The 26,224-nt window shown below is 44.2% G+C and overlaps 4 protein-coding genes across 6 annotated transcripts; all 4 read right to left on the reverse strand.

Moving 5' to 3' along the window:
- Positions 1-208: 208 nt before the first annotated feature.
- On the reverse strand, positions 209-9,557 carry LOC148390501 (inter-alpha-trypsin inhibitor heavy chain H3-like). 3 transcript variants are annotated; one of them, XM_088390832.1, is made up of 24 exons: positions 9,249-9,557; positions 9,024-9,059; positions 8,832-8,855; positions 8,530-8,687; positions 8,366-8,470; positions 8,142-8,304; positions 7,939-8,049; positions 7,731-7,859; positions 7,536-7,652; positions 7,297-7,465; positions 6,966-7,091; positions 6,705-6,886; positions 6,576-6,614; positions 6,426-6,499; positions 6,076-6,215; positions 5,767-6,006; positions 5,663-5,692; positions 1,900-1,920; positions 1,784-1,825; positions 1,542-1,655; positions 1,273-1,474; positions 1,000-1,175; positions 810-921; positions 209-727 (listed from the first exon to the last, which is right to left on the reverse strand). In XM_088390832.1, the coding sequence occupies exons 1-24, from the start codon at positions 9,423-9,425 to the stop codon at positions 598-600; spliced, it is 2,817 nt and encodes a 938-aa protein (XP_088246958.1). In that variant the 5' UTR covers positions 9,426-9,557; the 3' UTR covers positions 209-597. The 3 variants fall into 3 exon arrangements, with proteins under 3 accessions (XP_088246958.1, XP_088246960.1, XP_088246959.1); XM_088390834.1 differs by lacking the exon at positions 1,784-1,825; XM_088390833.1 differs by having other exon boundaries at positions 5,767-5,927; positions 6,426-6,614.
- A 148-nt stretch (positions 9,558-9,705) lies between these two features.
- On the reverse strand, positions 9,706-17,523 carry LOC148390502 (inter-alpha-trypsin inhibitor heavy chain H3-like). The gene is made up of 23 exons (XM_088390836.1): positions 17,223-17,523; positions 15,856-16,900; positions 15,716-15,745; positions 15,076-15,099; positions 14,826-14,980; positions 14,177-14,281; positions 13,951-14,113; positions 13,763-13,873; positions 13,508-13,636; positions 13,299-13,415; positions 13,047-13,215; positions 12,854-12,979; positions 12,550-12,731; positions 12,256-12,441; positions 11,992-12,131; positions 11,749-11,909; positions 11,295-11,321; positions 11,127-11,198; positions 10,928-11,041; positions 10,634-10,835; positions 10,289-10,461; positions 10,021-10,132; positions 9,706-9,946 (listed from the first exon to the last, which is right to left on the reverse strand). Exons 2-23 carry the CDS (start codon positions 15,967-15,969, stop codon positions 9,808-9,810), a joined length of 2,751 nt encoding a protein of 916 aa, XP_088246962.1. The 5' UTR covers positions 15,970-16,900; positions 17,223-17,523; the 3' UTR covers positions 9,706-9,807.
- Positions 17,524-17,679: 156 nt separating this feature from the next.
- On the reverse strand, positions 17,680-23,997 carry LOC148390503 (inter-alpha-trypsin inhibitor heavy chain H3-like). The gene is made up of 22 exons (XM_088390835.1): positions 23,835-23,997; positions 23,695-23,724; positions 23,052-23,075; positions 22,802-22,956; positions 22,152-22,256; positions 21,926-22,088; positions 21,738-21,848; positions 21,483-21,611; positions 21,280-21,396; positions 21,028-21,196; positions 20,835-20,960; positions 20,531-20,712; positions 20,237-20,422; positions 19,971-20,110; positions 19,730-19,890; positions 19,276-19,302; positions 19,105-19,176; positions 18,906-19,019; positions 18,612-18,813; positions 18,263-18,435; positions 17,995-18,106; positions 17,680-17,920 (listed from the first exon to the last, which is right to left on the reverse strand). The coding sequence occupies exons 1-22, from the start codon at positions 23,946-23,948 to the stop codon at positions 17,782-17,784; spliced, it is 2,751 nt and encodes a 916-aa protein (XP_088246961.1). The 5' UTR covers positions 23,949-23,997; the 3' UTR covers positions 17,680-17,781.
- Positions 23,998-24,356: 359 nt separating this feature from the next.
- Positions 24,357-25,742, reverse strand: mustn1b (musculoskeletal, embryonic nuclear protein 1b). The gene is made up of 3 exons (XM_088390841.1): positions 25,510-25,742; positions 25,309-25,432; positions 24,357-24,890 (listed from the first exon to the last, which is right to left on the reverse strand). Exons 1-3 carry the CDS (start codon positions 25,516-25,518, stop codon positions 24,778-24,780), a joined length of 246 nt encoding a protein of 81 aa, XP_088246967.1. The 5' UTR covers positions 25,519-25,742; the 3' UTR covers positions 24,357-24,777.
- Between the last annotated feature and the right edge of the window lie 482 nt (positions 25,743-26,224).

Below are 26,224 nucleotides of genomic sequence, written 5' to 3' on the forward strand. Positions count from 1 at the left end.
ACCTGTTCACATATTCAACAGATAAATAATGCATTGTGGAATGACACAGATCAAAGTGTCAAAATATTAAAGCGGCGCATTAACCAGAAATTTTATAATTTCCATAATGGCGTGTTATGAATCTGGAATTCTGCATTTGTGCACAACAGCAAGCACACTATAAAGGGTCCACATTCCAGTTTCAAATTGCAAGGAAATAGGAGCAAACTACTTGTGAAAATATGGCTTTTATTTATTTTTTCACGCAATGTAAAACTTAAGCCATAGAAAACAGCACTTTTCTGGAGAAAAATAAAATCTGCTCTCTCACTCAGATTTTCAGACACATGCACTCACATTTACATTCAGGGTTACCATTTTCCACAGTTCCTCTCAGCTTGCAGTTGACCCCAATTTACATCGTTAAAAAAATAAGTGCGTTGCTCCTTTCATGAGAGCAATTTTGGGGTATGCAAGAATAACATACTATAACATTCTTTAACATTTGCAGCTCCCCATACTTCAAAACATTCTTTATCCAATGAATCTCCCACACTATAATATGTGGGTCTAGAAATGATAAATGATTATCATAGATGTTGATTTTTTTTTTCTTTTTTAAAAGAGGCTGGGCAAAATGTAGTCGGACGCTTTGCCGTCAATGAGACCGGCTCCATCATTGTCGACAAACCAGCAGGGAATTCTTTGCCCCTCGATCATATCTTTGCTGAAATCCTTCTGCCAGTGTCTGCGCAGGTGAGAAAAATAAGGTCACCCGATGCATGAAGACTTGTATGTTGAGAGCGTTTAGCTTAACAGGCTCATCCTACCTGGTCACATTGAGCGTCTGCCCTTTCACATACATGGTGGCGTCCGTTTTCTGCTGCATCTTCCCCAATTTTAAGTCGGACACTTCAAAATCAACCCCATGGTAGAACTGGCCTGAGGTTCAAAAACAAATAAAATCATTGTGGTGAGAGTCACCAAAGGATATGTTGTTTATCAAATGTTGATTCCCACCTAGCAGTCCATGAACGGCGTTGGACAAATGGTGGCTGTCCAGAGTATAAAAACCCAAATAGTTCTGCTGATAGTGGCGCCTCTTCCATATCTTTGTATGTCTGATGACCATAAACTTGACCGAGTGCCTCAGTGTGACTGTGAGGCTGCAGTTCTTTGTCAGACGAAGGTCCATGCTGCATGAGGAACCAAAATATTATTCTTTTATAATACATGGCATCAATGGAGCCGCCAAAATTGTAATAATAAAAACGGGCAAACAGTTCGACTTACTTGGTGTCTTTGAGAGAGGCAAAATCCGTCCACAGTAACTTGACTTGTTTCCCCTCATGCACCAGCAAGATCTCCTGAGTGTTGACCTCCAGCTTTACCCCCAAAGCCTTGTGGCGGATTCCAAGACGACCAAAGTAGGTGAACATCTTTTGACCCGGGACAAATTTCTTCTTGCCAATAATCTCGCCATTCACCACAAAACCTGAAAGTCAAAAGGATTATTTTACTCTCCGTGTTGCTATTATTTGATGTGTGTGCTAGGTAGTGACCTGATTTGGGGTCCCGGACCAGGTTGAAAATAGTCCCAGGTTTGTCATTGATGTTGAAACACAAGGCGTCTTCTCTGTCTGGGACTTCGATCATGAAATGTGGATCACCATCCACTGTAAACAAAAATATAATACATTTATACAAAAATGATTTCAATGTGAATCCAAAGATGAAACAAAAAACTGTGTAGCAGCTTTATGCAACAAAGAGAGCAATATTACTACCATTTGATTAAAACTACCATTTGATTGTTGCCGTGAACTTGCCGCACGGCCAGAGGAACCTGAGACAAAGTATTCATACATTTAAATGTAGAAGACCCAAAATGCAACGATTAATAAGGACAAAAAGACTTACCCTGATGTCTCGGTTGATGAGCTGTTGACGCACACAAGAAAACCAAATACAAATAGACAAAGATTCATTTCAGTTCTCACAATCCATGGCATTTATAACCAAAACCTAAAAGTATAAATCCAAATCTCCCTGTTTACTCATCTGGAGAGAAAAAATAGTTTCTGAATATGCTAAAACGTGACCGCATTTGCTAGCTGTAACCAGGCAAAATGAAATATTTGGTTATTCATGTAAAATCATATCGATTCATGCAAACGGTAGTCAGAATGAAAATGACTTTATGATTCGATTGGGGCGAATTTGCAGGACTAAGATCCAAACCATTGCAAACCATCCATCCATCCATCCATCCATCTTCTTCCGCTTATCCGGGGTCGGGTCGCGGGGGCAGCAGCTTTAGGAGGGACTCCCAGACTTCCCTCTCCCCAGCCACTTCATCCAGCTCATCCCGGGGGATCCCAAGGCGTTCCCAGGCCAGCTGAGAGACATAGTCTCTCCAGCGCGTCCTGGGTCGTCCCCGGGGTCTCCTACCGGTGGGACATGCCCGGAACACCTCCCCAGGGAGGCGTCCAGGAGGCATCCTGATAAGATGCCCGAGCCACCTCATCTGGCTCCTCTCAACGTGGAGGAGTAGCGACTCTACTCCGAGTCTCTCCCGGATGGCCGAGCTTCTCACCCTATCTCTAAGGGAGAGCCCGGACATCCTGCGGAGAAAACTCATTTCGGCCGCTTGTATCCGAGATCTCGTTCTTTCGGTCACGACCCATAGCTCGTGACCATAGGTGAGGGTAGGAGCGTAAATCGACCGGTAAATTGAGAGCTTTGCCTTTTGGCTCAGCTCTCTCTTCACCACAACGGACCGGTACAGGGTCCGCATTACTGCCGACGCTGCACCGATCCGCCTGTCGATCTCACGCTCCATCCTCCCCTCACTCGTGAACAAGACTCCAAGATACTTGAACTCCTCCACTTGGGGCAGGATCTCATCCCCGATCCGGAGAGGGCATTCCACCCTTTTCCGATCGAGGACCATGGACTCGGATTTGGAGGTGCTGACCCTCATCCCGACCGCTTCACACTCGGCTGCGAATCGTTCCAGCGAGAGCTGGAGATCACGGCCTGAAGAAGCCAACAGCACCACGTCATCTGCAAAAAGCAGAGACGCGATGCTGAGGTCCCCAAACCGGACCCCCTCAACGCCTCGGCTGCGCCTAGAAATTCTGTCCATAAAAATTATGAACAGAATCGGTGACAAAGGGCAGCCTTGGCGGAGTCCAACCCTCACTGGGAACGAATCCGTCTTACTGCCGGAAATGCGGACCAGACTCTGGCATCGGTGATACAGGGACCGAACCGCCCTTATCAGTTGGCTCGACACCCCGTACTCCCGAAGCACCCTCCACAGAACCTCCCGAGGGACACGGTCGAACGCCTTCTCCAAGTCCACAAAACACATGTGGACTGGTTGGGCGAACTCCCATGCACCCTCGAGGATCCTGCCGAGGGTGTAGAGCTGGTCCACTGTTCCACGGCCAGGACGAAAGCCACACTGCTCCTCCTGAATCCGAGGTTCGACCTCCCGACGGACCCTCCTCTCCAGCACCCCTGAATAGACCTTACCAGGGAGGCTGAGGAGTGTGATTCCCCTGTAATTGGAACACACCCTCCGGTCCCCCTTCTTAAAGAGGGGAACCACCACCCCAGTCTGCCAATCCAGAGGCACTGTCCCCGATGTCCACGCAACGTTGTAGAGGCGTGTCAGCCATGACAGCCCCACAACATCCAGAGCCTTTAAGAACTCCGGGCGGATCTCATCCACCCCCTGGGCCTTGCCACCGAGGAGTTTTTTGACTACCTCAGTGACTTCGACCCCAGAGATTGGAGAATCCGCCTCAGAGTCTCCAGGCCCTGCTTCCTCAATGGAAGGCGTGTAGGTGGAATTGAGGAGGTCTTCGAAGTACTCTCCCCACCGACTCACGACGTCCCGAGTCGAGGTCAGCAGCACGCCATCCCCACTGTAAACAGTGTTGACGTTGCACTGCTTCCCCCTCCTGAGACGCCGGATGGTGGACCAGAATTTCCTCGAAGCCGTCCGAAAGTCATTCTCCATGGCCTCACCGAACTCCTCCCACGCCCGGGTTTTTGCCTCAGCAACCGCCGAAGCCGCGTTCCGCTTGGCCATCCGGTACCTGTCAGCTGCCTCCGGAGTCCCGCAGGCCAAAACGGCCCGATAGGACTCCTTCTTCAGCTTGACGGCATCCCTTACCGCCGGTGTCTACCAGCGGGTTCGGGGATTGCCGCCACGACAGGCACCAACGACCTTACGGCCACAGCTCCGGTCGGCCGCCTCAACAATGGAGGCGCGGAACATGGTCCACTCAGACTCAATGTCCCCCGCCTCCCCCGGGACGTGGGAAAAGCTCTGCCGGAGGTGGGAGTTGAAGCTCTTCCTGACAGGAGATTCTGCCAGACGTTCCCAGCAGACCCTCACAGAGCGTTTGGGTCTGCCAGGTCGGACCGGCATCTTCCCCCACCATCGGAGCCAACCCACCACCAGGTGGTGATCAGTTGACAGCTCCGCCCCTCTCTTCACCCGAGTGTCCAAAACATGCGGCCGCAAATCCGATGACACGACTACAAAGTCGATCATCGAACTGCGGCCTAGGGTGTCCTGGTGCCAAGTGCACACATGGACACCCTTATGCTTGAACATGGTGTTCATTATTGAAAATCCGTGTCGAGCACAGAAGTCCAACAATAGAACACCGCTCGGGTTCAGATCAGGGGGGCCGTTCCTCCCAATCACGCCCTTCCAGGTCTCACTGTCATTGCCCACGTGAGCATTGAAGTCACCCAGTAGAACGATAGAGTCCCCAGAAGGAGCGCTCTCCAGCACTTCCTCCAGGGACCCCAAGAAGGGTGGGTACTCTGAGCTGCTGTTTGGTGCATAGACACAAACAACAGTCAGGACCCGTCCCCCCACCCGAAGGCGGAGGGAGGCTACCCTCTCGTTCACCGGGGTGAACCCCAATGTGCAGGCGCCCAGCCGGGGGGCAATAAGTATACCCACACCTGCTCGACGCCTCTCACCGTGGGCAACTCCAGAGTGGAAGAGAGTCCAGCCCCTCTCGAGAGGGCTTGTACCGGAACCCAAACTGTGTGTGGAGGCTAGTCCGACTATATCTAGTCGGAATCTTTCTGCCTCGCACACCAGCTCGGGCTCCTTTCCAGCCAGAGAGGTGACATTCCATGTCCCAAGAGCCAGCTTCTGCAGCCGGGGATCAGACCGCCAAGGTCCCTGCCTTTGGCTGCCGCCCAGCTCACATTGCACCCGACCCCTTCGGCCCCTCCCACAGGTGGTGAGCCCATGGGAAGGGGGACCCACGTTTCCATTTCGGGCTATGCCCGGCCGGGCCCCATGGGCGAAGGCCCGGCCACCAGACGCTCGCCTTCGAGCCCCGCCTCCAGGCCTGGCTCCAGAGGGAGGCCCCGGTGACCCGCGTCCGGGCGAGGGAAAACAAAGTCCATTTATGTTGTTCATCATAAGGGGCTTGGGTGAGCCGTGCTTTGTCTGACCCCTCACCTAGGACCCGTTTGCCATGGGTGACCCTACCAGGGGCATGAAGCCCCCGACAACATGGCTCCTAGGATCATAGGGGCACGCAAACCCCTCCACCACGATAAGGTGACGACTCGCGGACCATACAAATATAAATCAGTATTGGCCACAATGCAACGATTAAGGAAGGTAGAAGCATCACACCTCTTTGGCTCTCTGCTCTTTGCCGTTGATCTGAAATATAAAAATTGTAAGCAAAAATTGCAGATAACCGCATGGCTCTTCTAAAACGTAAACATGACTTTTACCCTCTGTCAGCTTGTCAGCAATGAGGGGGCCGCCTGCTTTGTCCTCACTGTCAGGCTTGATTACCACCAAGGAGGTGAGCGGCGTGACAAAGTTGTAGCGCAGCGACATATCCAATGCCTGGGCAGTGAAGTTCTCATTTTCCTGCTGACTTCCAATGCGACTAGCAAAAAAGTTGCCTGCTGAGTATGACGCGAGAAAACTCGCTCCTCCAGAAACACTCTCAACAATATCTGTGATTGCTTTGAGGGTGAAGGTCAATTAAATAGCGGTCGAGATAAAGCGGAGAGAAACATTTGAAATGAGCAAACCTCTTCTCCAAGAGCTGCTGAATGGTGAGGTAAGCCCACAGACGCTCGGTGAAGTCCCCAAAGATGTACTCATCTTCTCGATAGAGCACGTTCCAGTCGTCCACTTTGGCCTTGCCCTGCACTTGGAAATCTTCCTCTGACTGCGGCAGGAGAGAAATAAACCGTTCATGTTATCAAAATGATTCATTCCTCAAAAGTGTCGCTTAGGGCAATAACAAACAATAACAAAATTGCCTTGTAAAATACAAATTTAATAGATAGATACTTTTGCATGCATACTTGCTCAACTTTGCGAAAGGTGAAAAAAAAAAGAGCTGATATTTGATATCAATTTGACTATTTTCACTCACCCCCTGCGCAAACACCTCCACGAGGAAATTATCAGGCTCGTTGCTGTCATCGAAACGACCGGCCACCACAATCTCTGAACCGTTGAACAGATGGCTATGGTGATTTTGGGTCAACGAGTCTACGGCATTACCCGGATACTTCAGGTTCACCTCCAAGAGGAGTGGACTGGACACTTCTTCATAAAAACCCTGGAAAACAAATCAAATCCACAGCAATCCAATTGTAATCCTCCCCTTGCTTTAAGTAGTTTCACAGGTTTTTTTTGGGTGGGGCTCTACTTGGAGTTGAAGAGCTGCATCCGAGGCCGCAAAGATTCTGCGGGCCAACCCTTTGTTCTGTTTGCCCAGCACATCCAGAAAGGAATACCGCACATCATTTCCAAATCCAAGACAAAACAGAGACATGTTCCCACCAATAGCCCGGCGGACATTCTCCTGGATCGACGGCAGGTAGGACACCCCTGTGTACGCGGTCACATCATTCCAATTCCATCACTTGATAAATAAAATGAAAATACGTGTCGGTGAGATGAGGCTCACCGCTGTTTGGCATCCCATCCGTCAACAGAATAATCATATCCATGCTCCTGTCGGGAACCCGTTTGGATTCTCTTTCCTTCTTCAGCAGTGCCACCGCTTCCAACAGTGCACCGTTGATGTCAGTAGCTGAAAGACAAATAGAAAATTGTAAATATGCATTTCTCACTTTGTAGTCAATTATGTTCTCCTGAAAATTTTTTTAGCTGTAGTAAAGTGAATATTTGCAACCAACGCAGCATAATAAATAAAAAAAAATGATTTGCTTTCAATTCTGGAGTGTAGATCACGTTTAATGCAGTAGTCACGGAAATAACCAAACGCTGGTACCTACACCCCCTCTCGGTCAGTTTCCCAACGTAGTCAATGGCCTTAGTCACATTCTCTTTTGTCGCTTTCACGACGGAGTTTTGCCAAGTGTCAACTCTATCATCAAACAGGATGAAAGTGAAGTGGTCGTCCTCGTGGAGATCCTTCAGAATGGCCGCCAGGGCTTCGCGGGTCTGCAAAAGTTTCCACAAACCATTACATCTAGTAAGAAGCTTGATGTAAACACAGATACTGCACAGTTACCTGTCTGATCTTTGTGCCGCTCATAGAGCCACTCCTGTCAACCACAAATATAACATTTTTTGGGACTGTGGGTAATTCAGGTGGGGAGAAGAAGTGCACAAAGTAGCCGTTCACCATCTGAAGGAAAATAAATACATGAATTGCAGTGTCGATTTAAAACACAAACAGGCGTAGTTTGGAGGCATCAAAGCCGACCTGGACTTCGCCAAGGTTTTCTTTTCGTTTGACATCATACTTGACAATAAAATCTCCTTCAATTTGAGTGCCCTCACATGACGGACATTTCTTTTGTTCCTCCATTGTTGGTGAGAAAGTAATGTAGGCCTGAAATAGAAAGAATAGATTGATTTTTTGGAATTAATTCGAACAAGATCAACATGATAGTTCTACTAAAAGGCCTTACCTTCGTGTCGGTGACAGTTTTCTCCACTAGAGGGAGCAGCTGGTTCGTGAGGAATGTTGCGGTTGCCTCCACTGACGTCAGGCCTTGAGGCTCAAAGACGCGAACTCTGATCTATACACAGAAATCAACCAACATAATATCACATTCAAGAGGATATATCAATATTGCTTCTCATTATGAAGACACAAAAAGGTGGCATCAACCTGAAAGTCTTGAACAGGTTCTTTGGGTTTCACACGGGTCAGAAGCTCATACCGGCCCAGTTTCCTCTGAAGCAGCTCCTCGTAGGTCAAAACGAAAACGACATGACTTTCTGCTGCAATGTTAACAGACACCGAAAACTGCTCCATCTGTCTTCCAGATGCCCTAAAAAGATTTGTTGGTTGGAAGATAATTCGCTACATCCTGTGTCCTCACTCGAACTTACTTGACCAGTCCAGCAGTCTTTCCTGAAGAAACCGCCTTCTCATACTCTTTTTTGGCTTTCTCTTTCCCCTTCACCTCTCCAACATAAACTTGGCCATCAATTTCCCTGAGAGGCAAGTAAGGAGTTTGTAGAATGTGTTTACACTTGATGTATTTTGAACTTACATGGTGAAGTTGGTGATGAAAGCAGTTTTTGGCAGCTCCACTTCGAAGAAGATTTCCTGGGAGATGTTGGCTTTGTTCAGAGCCTTGGAGGTCATGACGGTGTGAGCGAAACGTGATGTCACGGCACAGTCGATTCTGAAAGACTGCACCTCCACCATCTGAAAGGATGAACAGAACAGTAATCGTGCCGGATTAATACCATGAGTCACAAGGTTATGAGAAAAGTGGGAGAAGAATGAGAACTGGTCCAACTGTTCACTGTTTTGAACATCATTCATTATAGCCAGACTTGTGTTTCTTACATTATCAGATTTGGTGGTTCTTTTCTGTTTGTGAACACAAAAAGAAACAAAATAAGAAAGTCATAAACATTTCATTCTTGGACGTACTGTTGCTCATCTTAATCGTGTTGTTGTGCAAATCAAGAAACAGTCCACACACCATCATTAGTGATTACTAAGCAGATTAAAATAGAAATAATTAAAATCAAATACCTTTATCGACTTGGTGCCTGCACCTCTGTGAAATTCCTGCAATACACAATTTATTCCTGTTATTTCAAAAGAACTTTCCAGGCAATAAGTTACAACACACAACAATAAACATCCTGGTCTCAAATCCTACATGAGAATGCTCGTTGCAAGGTCATAAGTATAGTCCGCCAAAGCGAAGGCGCAAATTTCAATTTGAAACACTTCACAGAATATCTGCACAATTACCTCCACAAGCGCATCTCTGCGGGAAACAAGCAGAGCTTCTTGCCCCTGTGCTGCAAGCACAATGCAGAGACAAGCCCACCGTACGATTCCCCACAAAACAGGCATGTTGACGACGAGGAGAGTCTGAACCACCAACACTCCGCGGCTGAAAACAAATGCTGTGGGAATTCCAGGCATGTGAAAGAAAGTCGACCCAGAAGTACTCGACTCCGCCCACTCAGGGTCCCAGAGGGAGAATTTCTGTTTACACTTAGACAGAGTGAGTCAGTGATAGCCTTTTCCCGGAAACTGGCATGTGTGGGTTTGAGAATGCGAGGGAAGTGTTGTAACCCAAAGTCAAATCTGGACTTGCCCATCCAGATGAATAGATTTGTTGCACCCAAGAAAACAAAGGCAACTTTGTGCAAAAGGGAAGCCAAGAATTGATTGATTAAATGATAAGTTTAAAAAAAAAACGTTGAAAATTTGGATAAGTTTTATTCCACACGGGTATAAAACTGCTCAGATTTGTGTTTTGTCGTTATGGATCAAGAAAAACATCATTAGACATTTTTTTTCTCTAAACTGTTTTAAAGAGGCCAGACACAATGTAGTCCGAGAAATCTCCGTCAATGAGGCCTGTGCCATTATTATGAATGAACCAGCAGGGAACATTTTCTCCATTCTTCACATCTCTTCTGAAGTCTCGTTGCCAGCCTCTGTGGAGCAGCAAAAGGCTGCCATGAACAAAAAGCTGAAACTTATTTAAGAACACCAGTCGTGTCTTACTTACCTGGTCACATTGAGCTCATGTCCTTTGACGTACATGGTGGCATCTGGTTTCTCTGGGACTTCTCCGGGGCGCAAGTTTGTGACCTCGTATTCAAGCCCGTGGTAGAACTGACCTGCATGAGGAGCCACCAAGGTACGATCATTTTAGCTACTGTATAGTCAGAAGCATCATCAAGACTCCATCCATCCATCCATCCATCCATCCATCCATCCATCCATCCATCCATCCATCCATCCATCCATCCATCCATCCATCCATCCATCCCTACCTAGCATCCCATGAACAGACGGTGACAGGAGGTGGGTGTCCAGAGTGTAGAGGCCCAAATAATCCCGATGGTACGGGTGCTTGTCCCACACTTTATGTAGCAGGATCACAAACTTCACAGAATCTTTTAGAGTTACTGTCAGGCTACGATCCTTGGTCACGAGAATATCCATGCTAGGAACAAAAGGAGACACGAGTAAAGAAGAAAGAAGGGGTATAATGATGGATGAATGGTTTTTTTTTTTGGCCACAGATAATAAGACTTGCAGATGTTACTATTGTGTTAGTGACTCTGATTCAGATGAGGACGCCAAAGGCCTTTTTACACAATCTACGACTGACTCACTTATCTCCCTTGAGGGAAGTCGTGTTGGACCACTGCAACCTGATTCGATTGCCATCTTGGATCACTGAAATGCCTTGAGTGCTCACCTCCATCCTCACTCCAAGATTTCTGTGGATTATGCCAAAACGCCAAAAGTACGTATAGATTTTACCGTCGGGAGGAATTTGTTTGTCTCCTATGGTCTGGCCATTCACCAAAATACCTGATGAATGAGGAAACAAAATAATTCATCTGCATGATTTGCATTAGGATTCAAATGTTTTAGCATATGATCTTCTGTGAAATTGGTCCGACCCGACTTTGTGTCTTTGACAAGGTTGAAAATAGTTCCTGGTTTGTCATTGATATTGAAACACAGCGCATCGTCACTGTCTGGTAGCTCCAGGATAAAATGGGGATCTCCATCCACTGCAAACCAACACATTCAATGATGTATTTTCATTTGTGATTCACGTCGAGTCGACCGAATGTATTGAAAATTGAGAGTACTTACCAAAATAAGAGGGTGGAGCATAGGCAGTATAGGATGGAAAAGGTTGGGATGCCATTGTATGGAAATGAGGGTCTGTACAATATCCCAGAAAAAAAGAAAGACTGGTAAATCAGTTGTCATTATTTTCACAAAAACACAACAATAAGTATTAAAAAAAAAAAGTCTTACGTGCTCGCTCTGCCGCTTGTCTTTCCTCTGTCAATGAAAAAAAGAGGAAAAATAATTTGCTACGTCACCATTCTAAATCAGGGATAGGTTTGACCGCATTCACAGATTGCGATTAAATTAATGAAAGTTTATTAATTTTTTTTAAAACATTACTAAAATGACTCTAAATTATAACCTTTAATTTAACTGAAAAAAATATATATATTTTGAGGCAAAATAATAAAAAGGTCTATTGGTTGATTGCACAAAGTGCACACCCATAAATTGCATTTTTGACAAGTGCACCTAGTCCTGGAGGATACTATCATCTTGATAAATCTTGATTTGGCAATCGCACTCTCTTCCCTTGCAAACATTCTGCATCTTTATAATTGCAGCGACATCTTTCTAGCATTCTTTTGGTGACGTAAACTTGAAATAATTGATCATAAATAAATAAAGGTCCATGTCTCACCCTCAGTCAATTTGTTAGCAATGAGGGGACTGTCTGTTTTGTTCTCAATCTCAGGTTTGGTGACCACCATGGAAGTGAGAGGGGTGACAAAACTGTATTGTAGGGACATCTCCAAGGCCTTGGCTGTGGCATTTTTTTTCTCATCCTGGCTACTAGTCTTGCTGTAAAAAAGGATACCAATAGGAGCCATCCATCCATTTTCTATGGCTTTTTTCAAAGAGTGTCACAAATATTTAAGATTACCTCTTCTCCAGTAGTTGCTGAATGGTAAGATAAGCCCACAGACGCTCGGTGAAGTCCCCAAAGATGTACTCGTCGTCTGGATAAATCGTGCCCCAGTCCAGAGCACTGGTCTGGCCCTGCACTTGGAAGTTCTCCTCAAACTATAGGGCAGGAAAACAATTTAGGAAGCAATATCTGCTGAAGATTACATCTCAATATGGAATTTGGAATTCTCTGTCAGCAACAGTGTGTGTGTGGTTCAATAAAAGTCAGAGAAGGTCTCACCCCTTGGCCGACCACTTCCACCAGCATGTTGTCCAGGTCATTGTCCAGCAGTCGACCAGCCACCACAATCTCAGACCCATTAAACAACTGGCTAAAGTGGTTGGTGGTTAGAAAACCCACTGCATTGTCAGGGTAACGTAAATCCACCTCGGAAAGCAGCGGGCTGGACACCTCCTCGAAGAAACCCTGGAATAAATTCATTTATTTGGGGCGTTCAATTTTTTGCCACATTTAGAATGTCAGCTCTTAGCTTTAGCTTGTGCTAATGCTGTAAAATGAACCTGCATTCCCCACCTGAAGTTGAAGAACGACATCAGAGGCCTCAAAGATTCTACGAGCCAGTCCTTTGTTTTTTTGACTCAGCACATTTAAGAAGCCATAGTCCACCTTATTTCCAAATCCGAGACTGAATAAAGTCGTGTTTCCGCGATTGGCGGCGGCAAAATTCTCTTGGATCCTTATCGGATCTGTCTCACCTTCAGAAGACAAAATGTGCCCAAATTTGATTAGAAATAAAAATGACATCTGCCTTCGACTGAGAAAGCAGCAAATGTAGAACATCCCTCCCAAATGAAGAAACAAAACAGCACATGCTGACCTGAACTGGGCATTCCATCAGTGAGTAAAATGATCATGTCAACGCTTCGCTCTGGGACCCTCTTCTCGGCTTTGTCTTCCAGCAGCATTGTCAATCCTCTTAACAATGCACCATTTATGTCAGTTCCTAGAACGAGAACAGACAATTAAAAAAAAGCATTCTTAAGCGTATAAAATTGCAGTTCTTTGATCACCTCCTCTGGCCGCCAACAAATCGGCATATTGTATGGCCCCGGCCACGTTGTCCTTTGTAGCTTTGATCAGTGTTTCCTTCCAACACTCAGTCGAGTGATCAAACTGCACAATGGCGAAATGGTCATCCTCTTTCAGATCAGAAAGGATGGCTTTCATTGCCAATCGGATCTGGAAGGAAAAAATTTGCTCGTCAGTACATTCCATTACGACAATCTGAGCCTGAGGGCATCACCGCTCACATAGTCGCTTACCTGGTGCATTTTATTTCCGGACATTGAGCCACTCCTATCAATCACAAACACGACATTTGTTGGCACTCTTGGCAGGTCGGGTGGTGCAAAGTAATGCACAAAGTATCCGTTCACAATCTGAAGGGCAGAAAAGGTTACGCTAAGTCGGCAAAATGGCAAGCACGTTGTGGCAATCCAAAGAATTGATTAATAAGAAGTTCACAGATGACCTGAATGTCCCCGAGGCTGGTTGCACGCTTCACATCATACGAGATGACAAAATCTCCATCGATCAGCGTGCCATCACAGTCCGGGCATTTTCTCTGCTGATCCAGACTCGGTGAGAAGGCAATGTGTGCCTGGAAGTAGGAGCAAATCTATCCATCAACCAACTTGACAACAGAAATCTTCTGAGATCGTGCCACATAACTGAGCACTTGGACATCCCTGCGCCAAAATTCAGCCGAAGACTTTCCAAAATGTACCTTCTTCTCGGTCACAGTTTTCTCCACCATGGGGAGCAAGTCATTGGTGAGAAACGTCGCATGGGTGTCAACTGAAGCGATTCCTTGAGGCTCATAGATGTTCGCTACGATCTGATTCAAACATGTCCAGAAATTGTGACACTTCATTTAGCACCAATTGGAGGATTGGTAAATGAAAATGCAGTAACCTGAAACTCCTGGACAAGTTGTTTTGGTTTCACTCGGGTCAGGATCTCATACTGGCCCAGTTTCCTCTGGAGGAGCTCCTCGTGGGTCAAAACGAACGTAACGTTACTTTTCGCGGCGATGTTGACAGACACTGAAAACTTCTCCATCTTCCTCCCAGAAACCCTTGATAGAAGCACAATAGAAGTCATGACATGATCCAAGTCTCATTTGTCTTTGCCGACTTACTTGACCAGTCCGGCGGTCCGTCCTGAAGAAACCGCCTTCTCATACTGTTTCTTGGCTTTCTCTTTCTCCTTCACCTCTCCGACATACACTTGACCATCAATCTCCCTGTGAAGAAAGATCTGTGTCAATGTCCCAAAGTCAGAATGGACTTTAGAACCGCTTATCTGTTGTGTAAACAAGAACCGATTTGTGTTCCCCAAAGCATGATTTTAAACCCAGGCTACATTCCGCCCACAGATTTTTGGCAATTATCCACTGAAGTCAACCATAACTACGCCATTTTTGACAACCCTTGCTCTAAAACAGGGGCGTCAAACTTATTTTTGTCCATAGTCATAATTTCCCTCGGAGGGCCATTATCAACGTATTCTATATACATACAATATAGGCTACACAACAAATGAATAATGAATAACTAGTTTTGAAATCAGAAAAAAAACATTCTCTTTTAAAAGGACGAATGGTAATAAAAATTAGTAACAATGTCTCTATTTTTTAAAAGTAAAGACATTTGTAATTTTAGTAATGACACAAAGTCGATGCAAAATTTGTCTTTGTGGGCCACGTAAAATGATGTGTCGGGCCGTATCTGGCCCCCGGGCATTGTGTTTGACACCTATGCTCTAACATATCATCATGGTGACCTTACATGCTAAAATTGGTGATGAAGGCCGTTTTGGGGAGGTCCACTTCGAAGAAGATTTCCTGCGAGACGTTGGCTTTGTTCAAAGCCGTGGATGTTATGACGGTGTGAGCGAACCGAGACATCACGACACAGTCCACCTTCACACTGTGCACCTCCACCTGCCAAATGAAGTGATGCTTGTTTGGGTACACTCTTTATGCCTAGGAATGATCATGTTGGGAATTGCAGAAGAATATATGAATCCATTTCTCACCGTGAGATCCTGCATACTTCTTTTCTGTAAGAAAGAAATAGACAATTACACCTTCTGACATGCAAGTCAGCGATCCACAAGTGTGCAAAGCTGAAGTGCAAATTTTGAAAACTTTAAATGCTCTGAAGCAAGCCACTACGTTACCACCAGGCAGTTTTGCAATCTGGAACAGATTTTTTATTTCATTATTATCATTGTTTTATGAAAATTCAATATTCGGTTGAAGAACCAACATCCTGCAATGAACAATGCTTCGCCTCAAGGAGTAAAGTTGGGATGTCACATAGTTGATTTTTGTGTGTGTGTGTGTGTTGCAGACCAATATTTGAGGTACAGATGTGCCACCAGCTAAGTTGGGGCGAAAAAGCAGAGCCATAGTCGCCCATGCACTTTAAGCTATTTATTGAATGAAAACAACCATAGTTGTTTTTAAATGCTTTTAAAAGTACTTTCAATCACGTAAAGCACAATGTGACAAATAAATAAAGGCAGCTTTACTGCTTTGGCCCTCAGGTAATTTCTTTACATTGTCTTTAAAAAACAGTTCTATATTTGTGTTTATTAAAATGCATCAAAAATGTGGTGGGCTAACAACTAAAACTTGATAAACTATTAAGTCAAGGTAAGTTTTGCCAAATACCTTCAGTGACCTGGCAGGATGTCCTGCCTCCTATAAAAACAAAGAGCAGAGAAACAAACTAGAAATCAGAAAATATTCTTAAAACGTCACAAAAAATCTTCAACTCTTTTAAAACTTAATCCTAGACGTCTGAATATTACCTCGGCAGCTCCAAGAGGGCCAGGGATGACCAAATCTCCCTGAACCGGGCTGGGCAGCCATAAGCAGGCGCTGCCCCACAGCAGCAGTAGACCAACAGTCAATGCTCCAGACATGACCAAAGCTCAACTGAACACACAGTTACTTTCATCCCTAAAATAAGTTCTCCTGCCAATGGGAGGGACCCAGTGCTGACCAACTAAAAGCCCTGTCCCATTAAGCTTGAAAAAAATATGCATACCTGTTGTGTGTTTACAACATTGCCAAACGCTTTTTGCAACACTGCAGAGTATCATAATCGCCGCATTTCATATTAACCAGTATTAACAGTACAAGCACATTTGCTGTACCAGCAAAATGAAATGTTTTTAAAGTTTCTTTCTCGTGAATAGTGCACTGTTCAGTTTGCCCCGCTCTCATTTTTTTATCGCTTAATTATGCATCCTGTGCTCACTTGTGCTGGAGTCGCCAAGTTGCTACTGTAGCTTTAGTGCAACTTAAAAAAAAAAAAAAAAAACATATTGCTGGCTGTAATTTCTCATATCGTGGCCAGGGGATTTTACGTTCACAATTCAACAGAGGCTTAGTGAGTGGACTCTTTCAACACTGTAAGTTGAGTCTCAAGGTGATTCAAACCACCAGAAAACCATCAAATGGTTTACATGTTTTTGTACATGGTGCTTTTGTGGCTAGCAAGTCACTTTTTATTTAATTATAGTGAACAAGAGATAAAAACGTACAAACAGAAAAAAATACTTCCAAGCATTGATTGGGAGCACATCAGTCATGTCTGATTCATTCACTGTGTAAATTGCAAAGTGCAACTCACCCACCGTGTCAACATTTTTTTAACAAATAGTTACAAATCAATATAAAAAAAAACATCAACTCGATGGCATCAAGTATTTTCGCAAACGAGTCTTGCAATGAGGCGCTACTTGTTGAACACGCTGGCTCCTGGAGCTTGGGCAGCAGGCTTGGCCAGGGACGTCTCAGCCCCTGACCTGACGTTGCTGAACACGGATGGTGCTACTTTGCCCATTCTCTCTGAAACAACAAAAGCACAACAGATACAGTACATGACAAAGTTCTGCAAAAACAGGTCATATCCGATTTTCTCATTCTTTTGTCTGACTCCAAAGTGCTCTGTGAAATTCCTGCAATACACAATTTATTCCTGTTATTTCAAAAGAGTTTCAAAAGACATGTGAGTGGAACTTTCCAAGCAATAAGTTACAACACACAACAATAAACATCCTGGTCTCGAATCCTACATGAGAATGCTCGTTGCAAGGTCATAAGTATAGTCTGCCAAAGCGAAGGCGCAAATTTCAATTTGAAACACTTCACAGAATATCTGCAGAATTACCTCCACAAGCGCATCTCTGCGGGAAACAAGCAGAGCTTCTTACCCCTGTGCTGCAAGCACAATGCAGAGACAAGCCCACCGTACGATTCCCCACAAAACAGGCATGTTGACGACGAGGAGAGTCTGAACCACCAACACTCCGCGGCTGAAAACAAATGCTGTGGGAATTCCGGGCATGTGAAAGAAAGTCGACCCAGAAGTACTCGACTCCGCCCACTCAGGGTCCCAGAGGGAGAATTTCTGTTTACACTTAGACAGAGTGAGTCAGTGATAGCCTTTTCCCGGAAACTGGCATGTGTGGGTTTGAGAATGCGAGGGAAGTGTTGTAACCCAAAGTCAAATCTGGACTTGCCCATCCAGATGGATAGATTTGTTGCACCCAAGAAAACAAAGGCAACTTTGTGCAAAAGGGAAGCCAAGAATTGATTGATTAAATGATAAGTTTAAAAAAAAAACGTTGAAAATTTGGATAAGTTTTATTCCACACGGGTATAAAACTGCTCAGATTTGTGTTTTGTCGTTATGGATCAAGAAAAACATCATTAGACATTTTTTTTCTCTAAACTGTTTTAAAGAGGCCAGACACAATGTAGTCCGAGAAATCTCCGTCAATGAGGCCTGTGCCATTATTATGAATGAACCAGCAGGGAACATTTTCTCCATTCTTCACATCTCTTCTGAAGTCTCGTTGCCAGCCTCTGTGGAGCAGCAAAAGGCTGCCATGAACAAAAAGCTGAAACTTATTGAAGAACACCAGTCGTGTCTTATTTACCTGGTCACATTGAGCTCATGTCCTTTGACGTACATGGTGGCATCTGGTTTCTCTGGGACTTCTCCGGGGCGCAAGTTTGTGACCTCGTATTCAAGCCCGTGGTAGAACTGACCTGCATGAGGAGCCACCAAGGTACGATCATTTTAGCTACTGTATAGTCAGAGGCATCATCAAGACTCCATCCATCCATCCATCCATCCATCCATCCATCCATCCATCCATCCATCCATCCATCCATCCATCCATCCATCCATCCATCCATCCATACCTAGCATCCCATGAACAGACGGTGACAGGAGGTGGGTGTCCAGAGTGTAGAAGCCCAAATAATCCCGATGGTACGGGTGCTTCTCCCACACTTTATGTAGCAGGATCACAAACTTCACAGAATCTTTTAGAGTTACTGTCAGGCTGCGATCCTTGGTCACGAGAATATCCATGCTAGGGACAAAAGGAGAGATGAGTAAAGAAGAAAGAAGGGGTATAATGATGGATGAATGTTTTTTTTTTTGGCCACGTATAATAAGACTTGCAGATGTTACTCTTGTGTTCGTGACTCTGATTCAGATGAGGATGCCAAAGGCCTTTTTTACACAATCTACTACTGACTCACTTACGTATCTCCCTTGAGGGAAGTCGTGTTGGACCACTGCAACCTGAGTCGATTGCCATCTTGGATCACTGAAATGCCTTGAGTGCTCACCTCCATCCTCACTCCAAGATTTCTGTGGATTATGCCAAAACGCCAAAAGTACGTATAGATTTTACCGTCGGGAGGAATTTGTTTGTCTCCTATGGTCTGGCCATTCACCAAAATACCTGATGAATGAGGAAACAAAATAATTCATCTGCATGATTTGCATTAGGATTCAAATGTTTTAGCATATGATCTTCTGTGAAATTGGTCCGACCTGACTTTGTGTCCTTGACAAGGTTGAAAATAGTTCCTGGTTTGTCATTGATATTGAAACACAGCGCATCGTCACTGTCTGGTAGCTCCAGGATAAAATGGGGATCTCCATCCACTGCAAACAAACACATTCAATGATGTATTTTCATTTGTGATTCACGTCGAGCCGACCGAATGTATTGAAAATTGAGAGTACTTACCAAAATAAGAGGGTGGAGCATAGGCAGTATGGGATGGAAAAGGTCGGGATGCCATTGTATGGAGATAAGGGCCTGTACAATATCCCAGAATAAAAGAAAGACTGGTAAATCAGTTGTCATTATTTTCACAAAAACACAACAATAAGTATTAAAAAAAAAAAAAAGTCTTACGTGCTCGCTCTGCCGCTTGTCTTTCCTCTGTCAATGAATAAAAGAGGAAAAATAATTTGCTACGTCACCATTCTAAATCAGGGATAGGTTTGACCGCATTCACAGATTGCGATTAAATTAATAAAAGTTTTTTTTTTTTTTTTAAAACATTACTAAAATGACTCTAAATTATAACCTTTAATTTAACTGAAAAAAATATGTATGTATTGAGGCAAAATAATAAAAAGGTCTATTGGTTGATTGCACAAAGTGCACACCCATAAATTGCATTTTTGACAAGTGCACTCAGTCCTGCAGGATACTATCATCTTGATAAATCTTGATTTGGCAATCGCACTCTCTTCCCTTGCAAACATTCTGCATCTTTATAATTGCAACGACATCTTTCTAGCATTCTTTTGGTGACGTAACCTTGAAATAATTGATCATAAATGAATAAAGATCCATGTCTCACCCTCAGTCAGTTTGTTAGCAATGAGGGGACTGTCTGTTTTGTTCTCAATCTCAGGTTTGGTGACCACCATGGAAGTGAGAGGGGTGACAAAACTGTATTGTAGGGACATCTCCAAGGCCTTGGCTGTGGCATTTTCTTTCTCATCCTGGCTACCAGTCTTGCTGTAAAAAAGGATACTAATAGGAGCCATCCATCCATTTTCTATGGCTTTTTTCAGAGTGTCACAAATATTTAAGATTACCTCTTCTCCAGTAGTTGCTGAATGGTAAGATAAGCCCACAGACGCTCGGTGAAGTCCCCAAAGATGTACTCGTCGTCTGGATAAATCGTGCCCCAGTCCAGAGCACTGGTCTGGCCCTGCACTTGGAAGTCCTCCTCAAACTATAGGGCAGGAAAACAATTTAGGAAGCTATATCTGTTGAAGATTACATCTCAATATGGAATATGGAATTCTCTGTCAGCAACAGTGTGTGTGTGTGGTTCAATAAAAGTCAGAGAAGGTCTCACCCCTTGGCCGACCACTTCCACCAGCATGTTGTCCAGGTCGTTGTCCAGCAGTCGACCAGCCACCACAATCTCAGAGCCATTAAACAACTGGCTAAAGTGGTTGGTGGTTAGAAAACCCACTGCATTGTCAGGGTAACGTAAATCCACCTCGGAAAGCAGCGGGCTGGACACCTCCTCGAAGAAACCCTGGAATAAATTCATTTATTTGGGGCATTCAATTTTTTGCCACGTTTAGAATGTCAGCTCTTAGCTTTAGCTTGTGCTAATGCTGTAAAATGAACCTGCATTCCCCACCTGAAGTTGAAGAACGGCATCAGAGGCTTCATAGATTCTACGAGCCAGTCCTTTGTTTTTTTGACTCAGCACATTTAAGAAGCCATAGTCCACATCATTTCCAAATCCAAGACTGAATAAAGTCGTGTTTCCGCCATTGGCGGCGGCCAAATTCTCTTGGATCCTTATCGGATCTGTCTCACCTTCAGAAGACAAAATGTGCCCAAATTTGATTAGAAATAAAAATGACATCTGCCTTCGACTGAGAAAGCAGCAAATGTAGAACATCCCTCCCAAATGAAGAAACAAAACAGCACATGCTGACCTGAATTGGGCATTCCATCAGTGAGTAAAATGATCATGTCAACGCTTCGCTCTGGGACCCTCTTCTCGGTTTTGTCTTCCAGCAGCATTGTCAATCCTCTTAACAATGCACCATTTATGTCAGTTCCTAGAACGAGAACAGACAATTAAAAAAAAGCATTCTTAAGCATATAAAATTGCAGTTCTTTGATAACCTCCATTGGCCGACAACAGTTCGGTATATCGTCTGGCACTGGCCACGTTGTCCTTTGTAGCTTTGATCAGTGTTTCCTTCCAACACTCAATCGAGTGACCAAACTGCACAATGGCGAAATGGTCATCCTCTTTCAGATCAGAAAGGATGGCTTTCATTGCCCATCGGGTCTGGAAGGAAAACATTTGCTCGTCAGAACATTCCATTACGACAATCTGAGCCTGAGGGCATCACCGCTCACATAGTCGCTTACCTGGTGCATTTTATTTCCGGACATTGAGCCACTCCTATCAATCACAAACACGACATTTGTTGGCACTCTTGGCAGGTCGGGTGGTGCAAAGTAATGCACAAAGTATCCGTTCACAATCTGAAGGGCAGAAAAGGTTACGCTAAGTCGGCAAAATGGCGTTGTGGCAATCCAAAGAATTGATTAATAAGAAGTTCACAAATGACCTGAATGTCCCCGAGGCTGGTTGCACGCTTCACATCATACGAGATGACAAAATCTCCATCGATCAGTGTGCCATCACAGTCCGGGCATTTTCTCTGCTGATCCAGACTCGGTGAGAAGGCAATGTGTGCCTGGAAGTAGGAGCAAATCTATCCATCAACCAACTTGACAACAGAAATCTTCTGAGATCGTGCCACATAATTGAGCACTTGGACATCCCTGCGCCAAAATTCAGCCGAAGACTTTCCAAAATGTACCTTCTTCTCGGTCACGGTTTTCTCCACCATGGGGAGCAAGTCATTGGTGAGAAACGTCGCATGGGTGTCAACTGAAGCGATTCCTTGAGGCTCATAGATGTTCGCTACGATCTGATTCAAACATGTCCAGAAATTGTGACACTTCATTTAGCACCAATTGGAGGATTGGTAAATGAAAATGCAGTAACCTGAAACTCCTGGACAAGTTGTTGTGGTTTCACTCGGGTCAGGATCTCATACTGGCCCAGTTTCCTCTGGAGGAGCTCCTCGTGGGTCAAAACGAACGTAACGTTACTTTTCGCGGCGATGTTGACAGACACTGAAAACTTCTCCATCTTCCTCCCAGAAACCCTTGATAGAAGCACAATAGAAGTCATGACATGATCCAAGTCTCATTTGTCTTTGCCGACTTACTTGACCAGTCCGGCGGTCCGTCCTGAAGAAACCGCCTTCTCATACTGTTTCTTGGCTTTCTCTTTCTCCTTCACCTCTCCGACATACACTTGACCATCAATCTCCCTGTGAAGAAAGATCTGTGTCAAAGTCCCCAAGTCAGAATGGACTTTAGAACCGCTTATCTGTTGTGTAAACAAGAACCGATTTGTGTTCCCCAAAGCATGATTTTAAACCCAGGCTACATTCCGCCCACAGATTTTTGGCAATTATCCACTGAAGTCAACCCTAACTACACCATTTTTGACAACCCTTGCTCTAAAACAGGGGCGTCAAACTTATTTTTGTCCATAGTCATAATTTTCCTCGGAGGGCCATTATCGACGTATTCTGTATACATACAATATAGGCTACACAACAAATGAATAATGAATAACTAGTTTTGCAATCAGAAAAAAAAACATTCTCTTTTAAAAGGACAAATGGTAATAAAAATTAGTAACAATGTCTCTATTTTTTAAAAGTAAAGACATTTGTAATTTTAGTAATGACACAAAGTCGATGCAAAATTTGTCTTTGTGGGCCACGTAAAATGATGTGTCGGGCCGTATCTGGCCCCCGGGCATTGTGTTTGACACCTATGCTCTAACATATCATCATGGTGACCTTACATGCTAAAATTGGTGATGAAGGCCGTTTTGGGGAGGTCCACTTCGAAGAAGATTTCCTGCGAGACGTTGGCTTTGTTCAAAGCCGTGGATGTTATGACGGTGTGAGCGAACCGAGACATCACGACACAGTCCACCGTCACACTGTGCACCTCCACCTGCCAAATGAAGTGATGCTTGTTTGGGTACACTCTTTATGCCTAGGAATGATCATGTTGGGAATTGCAGAAGAATATACGAATCCATTTCTCACCGTGAGATCCTGCATACTTCTTTTCTGTAAGAAAGAAATAGACAATTACACCTTCTGACATGCAAGTCAGCGATCCACAAGTGTGCAAAGCTGAAGTGCAAATTTTGAAAACTCTTAAATGCTCTGAAGCAAGCCACTACGTTACCACCAGGCAGTTTTGCGATCTGGAACTGATTTTTTTTTATTATTATTATCATTATTTTCAGAAAATTCAATATTCGGTTGAAGAACCAACATCCTGCGATGAACAATGCCTCAAGGAGTAAAGTTGGGATGTCACATAGTTGATTTTTGTGTGTGTGTGTGTGTATGTGTTGCAGACCAATATTTGACGTACAGATGTGCCACCAGCTAAGTTGGGGCGAAAAAGCAGAGCCATAGTTGCCCATGCACTTTAAGCTATTTATTGAACGAAAACAACCATAGTTGTTTTTAAATGCTTTTAAAAGTACTTTCAATCACGTAAAGCACAATGTGACAAATAAATAAAGGCAGCTTTACTGCTTTGGCCCTCAGGTAATTTCTTTACATTGTCTTTAAAAAACAGTACTATATTTGTGTTTATTAAAATGCATCAAAAATGTGGTGGGCTAACAACTAAAACTTGATAAACTATTAAGTCAAGGTAAGTTTTGCCAAATACCTTCAGTGACCTGGCAGGATGTCCTGCCTCCTATAAAAACAAAGAGCAGAGAAACAAACTAGAAATCAGAAAAGATTCTTAAAACGTCACAAAAAATCTTCAACTCTTTTAAAACTTAATCCTAGACGTCTGAATATTACCTCGGCAGCTCCGTGAGGTCCAGGGATGACCAAATCTCCCTGAACTGGGCTGGGCAGCCATAAGCAGGCGCTGCCCCACAGCAGCAGTAGACCAACAGTCAATGCTCCAGACATGACCAAAGCTCAACTGAACACACAGTTACTTTCATCCCTAAAATAAGTTCTCCTGCCAATGGGAGGGACCCAGTGCTGACCAACTAAAAGCCATGTCACAGGAAGCTTGAAAAAAAATATACATACCTGGTATCTGCTGTGTTTACAACATTGCCAAACGCTTTTTGCAACACTGCAGAGTATCATAATCGCAGCATTTCATATTAACCAGTATTAACAGTACAAGCACATTTGCTGTACCAGCGAAATGAAATGTTTTTAAAGTTTCTTTCTAGTGAATAGTGCACTGTTCAGTTTGCCCCGCTCTCATTTTTTTTATAGCTTAATCATGCATCCTGTGCTCACTTGTGCTGGAGTCGTCAAGTTGCTACTGTAGCTTTAGTGCAACTTAGAAAAAAGACAAAAAAAAAAACATATTGCTGGCTGTAATTTCTCATATCGTGGCCAGGGGATTTTACGTTCACAATTCAACAGAGGCTTAGTGAGTGGACTCTTTCAACACTGTAAGTTGAGTCTCAAGGTGATTCAAACCACCAGAAAACCATCAAATGGTTTACATGTTTTTGTACATGGTGCTTTTGTGGCTAGCAAGTCACTTTTTATTTAATTATACTGAACAAGAGATAAAAACGTACAAACAGAAAAAAATACTTCCAAGCATTGATTGGGAGCACAACAGTCATGTCTGATTCATTCACTGTGTAAATTGCAAAGTGCAACTCACCCACCGTGTCAACATTTTTTTAACAAATAGTTAAAAATCAATATAAAAAAAACCATCAACTCGATGGCATCGAGTATTTTCGCAAACGAGTCTTGCAATGAGGCACTACTTGTTGAACACGCTGGCTCCTGGGGCTTGGGCAGCAGGCTTGGCCAGGGACGTCTCAGCCCCTGACCTGACGTTGCTGAACACGGATGGTGCTACTTTGCCCATTCTCTCTGAAACGACAAAAGCACAACAGATACAGTACATGACAAAGTTCTGCAAAAACAGGTGATATCCGATTTTCTCATTCTTTTGTCCGACTCCAAAGTGCTTGCAAAATGAATCGATAATGCCGTAAGACTTGACTTTATCGACAAATTTAATGGGTCATATTTTATCACAAATATCAATAGACGGAAAAAATTGAAAACACCCTTGTTCGATTCCCAGTCAGGGAACTAACTTTTGATGGTGCGTATTTTTCTTGTTGCTGTATTATGTTACGGGGCACCGATTGTCTAATTTGCGCTATATTGCTGTGTGCTGATAGATGGAACAACACCAAGCCATCTTGAAAACGTACTTGTTGGAATGGAAACAGACTTTACGTTTGTGAAAGTGTGACGAGAGGAAAGAACCCATGCGACTTACCACACTCCGCCATGACCTCATAGGTCTTACTCTTGACTTCACCCTTAAGGCCCAGTTTGCTGCGGGCTCCTTTCAGGTCCTCCTCCTTCATGGGGGGACGCTTCTTCTTTTTCACTTCACCTGGCTAGGATGGACACAAGAGCAGAAGGGTTGAGAGTGTTACAGTATAATGATGAAAACTCAATTAAAAACTGAATTTACCTGTGACATGTTGCTCCGAGTTGTTGTGTCGGTTCTTTTCGGTATGTCTGCTGGGCGCCTGGGGTGTGTCTCCTAGCCCCTCTAGCCTGACGTGATGCATATATATAGTCCGGCCAGTGTGTGACTCAGCCCCCCCATCAGCTTCTGTCCATTGGTGCCTGTTGTCGTGGTGTATTATTAGGTGTGATGTGAGAGATGGAGCAGCTGGAATGAGTCTTCAGTAGACTCCGATGATCTTACAGAGCAAATTGAAGCCGCTCTTCTCTCACCATCTCTTAATGCTCAATGTGGCTGAGATAAAGTGCTTTATTTGGCCAATGATAAGACATCTGCTGGTAAGGTCACTCAGGCACATTGTTGTGCCAAAGAAACAGCAAAGAAAAGAGAAAAAATGTGATCGGTTGTGTAAGAGGGGTAAAGTACACTTAAGCTGCAAAGAATAGTTGATCTTTTGGCCACAAATAAAACCTGTATAAAAACCAATACAAGAGGTGACTCAGACACAAATAAATTCATTGGGGAATAAGCTTGACCAGTAGGGTGGATATTTAAGGACTTCTGCAGTAACTAGACTTTCAGATTCTTTTTAAACTTAACTCTGCTACATACCTCTACCACATAGGTGTAAAACCCAAGGCCCGGGGGCCAGATACGGCCCACCACATCATTTTATGTGGCCCACAAAGAAATTGTGCATTAACTTCATGTGTCAATA

This window comes from Syngnathus floridae, chromosome 11 (genome assembly GCF_059516105.1).
Source record: "Syngnathus floridae isolate MCC-2025c chromosome 11, RoL_Sflo_1.0, whole genome shotgun sequence".
NCBI classification, from domain to species: Eukaryota; Metazoa; Chordata; class Actinopteri; order Syngnathiformes; family Syngnathidae; genus Syngnathus; species Syngnathus floridae.

What these genes read in the sequence shown, in the direction of transcription:
- LOC148390501 (XM_088390832.1), bottom strand. Translation starts at nt 9,425, where the DNA reads ATGCCTGGAATTCCCACAGCATTTGTTTTCAGCCGCGGAGTGTTGGTG. An exon ending in ATGCAGCTCTTCAACTCCAA is followed by an intron (nt 6,615 to 6,704) that starts GTAGAGCCCCAC and finishes TTTGTTTTCCAG; the next exon opens with GGTTTTTATGAAGAAGTGTC. An exon ending in TGCTGACAAGCTGACAGAGG is followed by an intron (nt 5,693 to 5,766) that starts GTAAAAGTCATG and finishes TTTATATTTCAG; the next exon opens with ATCAACGGCAAAGAGCAGAG.
- LOC148390502 (XM_088390836.1), bottom strand. Translation starts at nt 15,969, where the DNA reads ATGTCTGGAGCATTGACTGTTGGTCTACTGCTGCTGTGGGGCAGCGCC. An exon ending in TGATGGAATGCCCAGTTCAG is followed by an intron (nt 12,732 to 12,853) that starts GTCAGCATGTGC and finishes TGTCTTCTGAAG; the next exon opens with GTGAGACAGATCCGATAAGG. An exon ending in ACAAGCGGCAGAGCGAGCAC is followed by an intron (nt 11,199 to 11,294) that starts GTAAGACTTTTT and finishes GATATTGTACAG; the next exon opens with ACCCTCATTTCCATACAATG.
- LOC148390503 (XM_088390835.1), bottom strand. Translation starts at nt 23,948, where the DNA reads ATGTCTGGAGCATTGACTGTTGGTCTACTGCTGCTGTGGGGCAGCGCC. An exon ending in TTCATCACCAATTTTAGCAT is followed by an intron (nt 22,257 to 22,801) that starts GTAAGGTCACCA and finishes CTTTCTTCACAG; the next exon opens with GGAGATTGATGGTCAAGTGT. An exon ending in AACTTGTCCAGGAGTTTCAG is followed by an intron (nt 21,849 to 21,925) that starts GTTACTGCATTT and finishes TGTTTGAATCAG; the next exon opens with ATCGTAGCGAACATCTATGA.
- mustn1b (XM_088390841.1), bottom strand. An exon ending in TGAGGTCATGGCGGAGTGTG is followed by an intron (nt 24,891 to 25,308) that starts GTAAGTCGCATG and finishes TTGTCGTTTCAG; the next exon opens with AGAGAATGGGCAAAGTAGCA.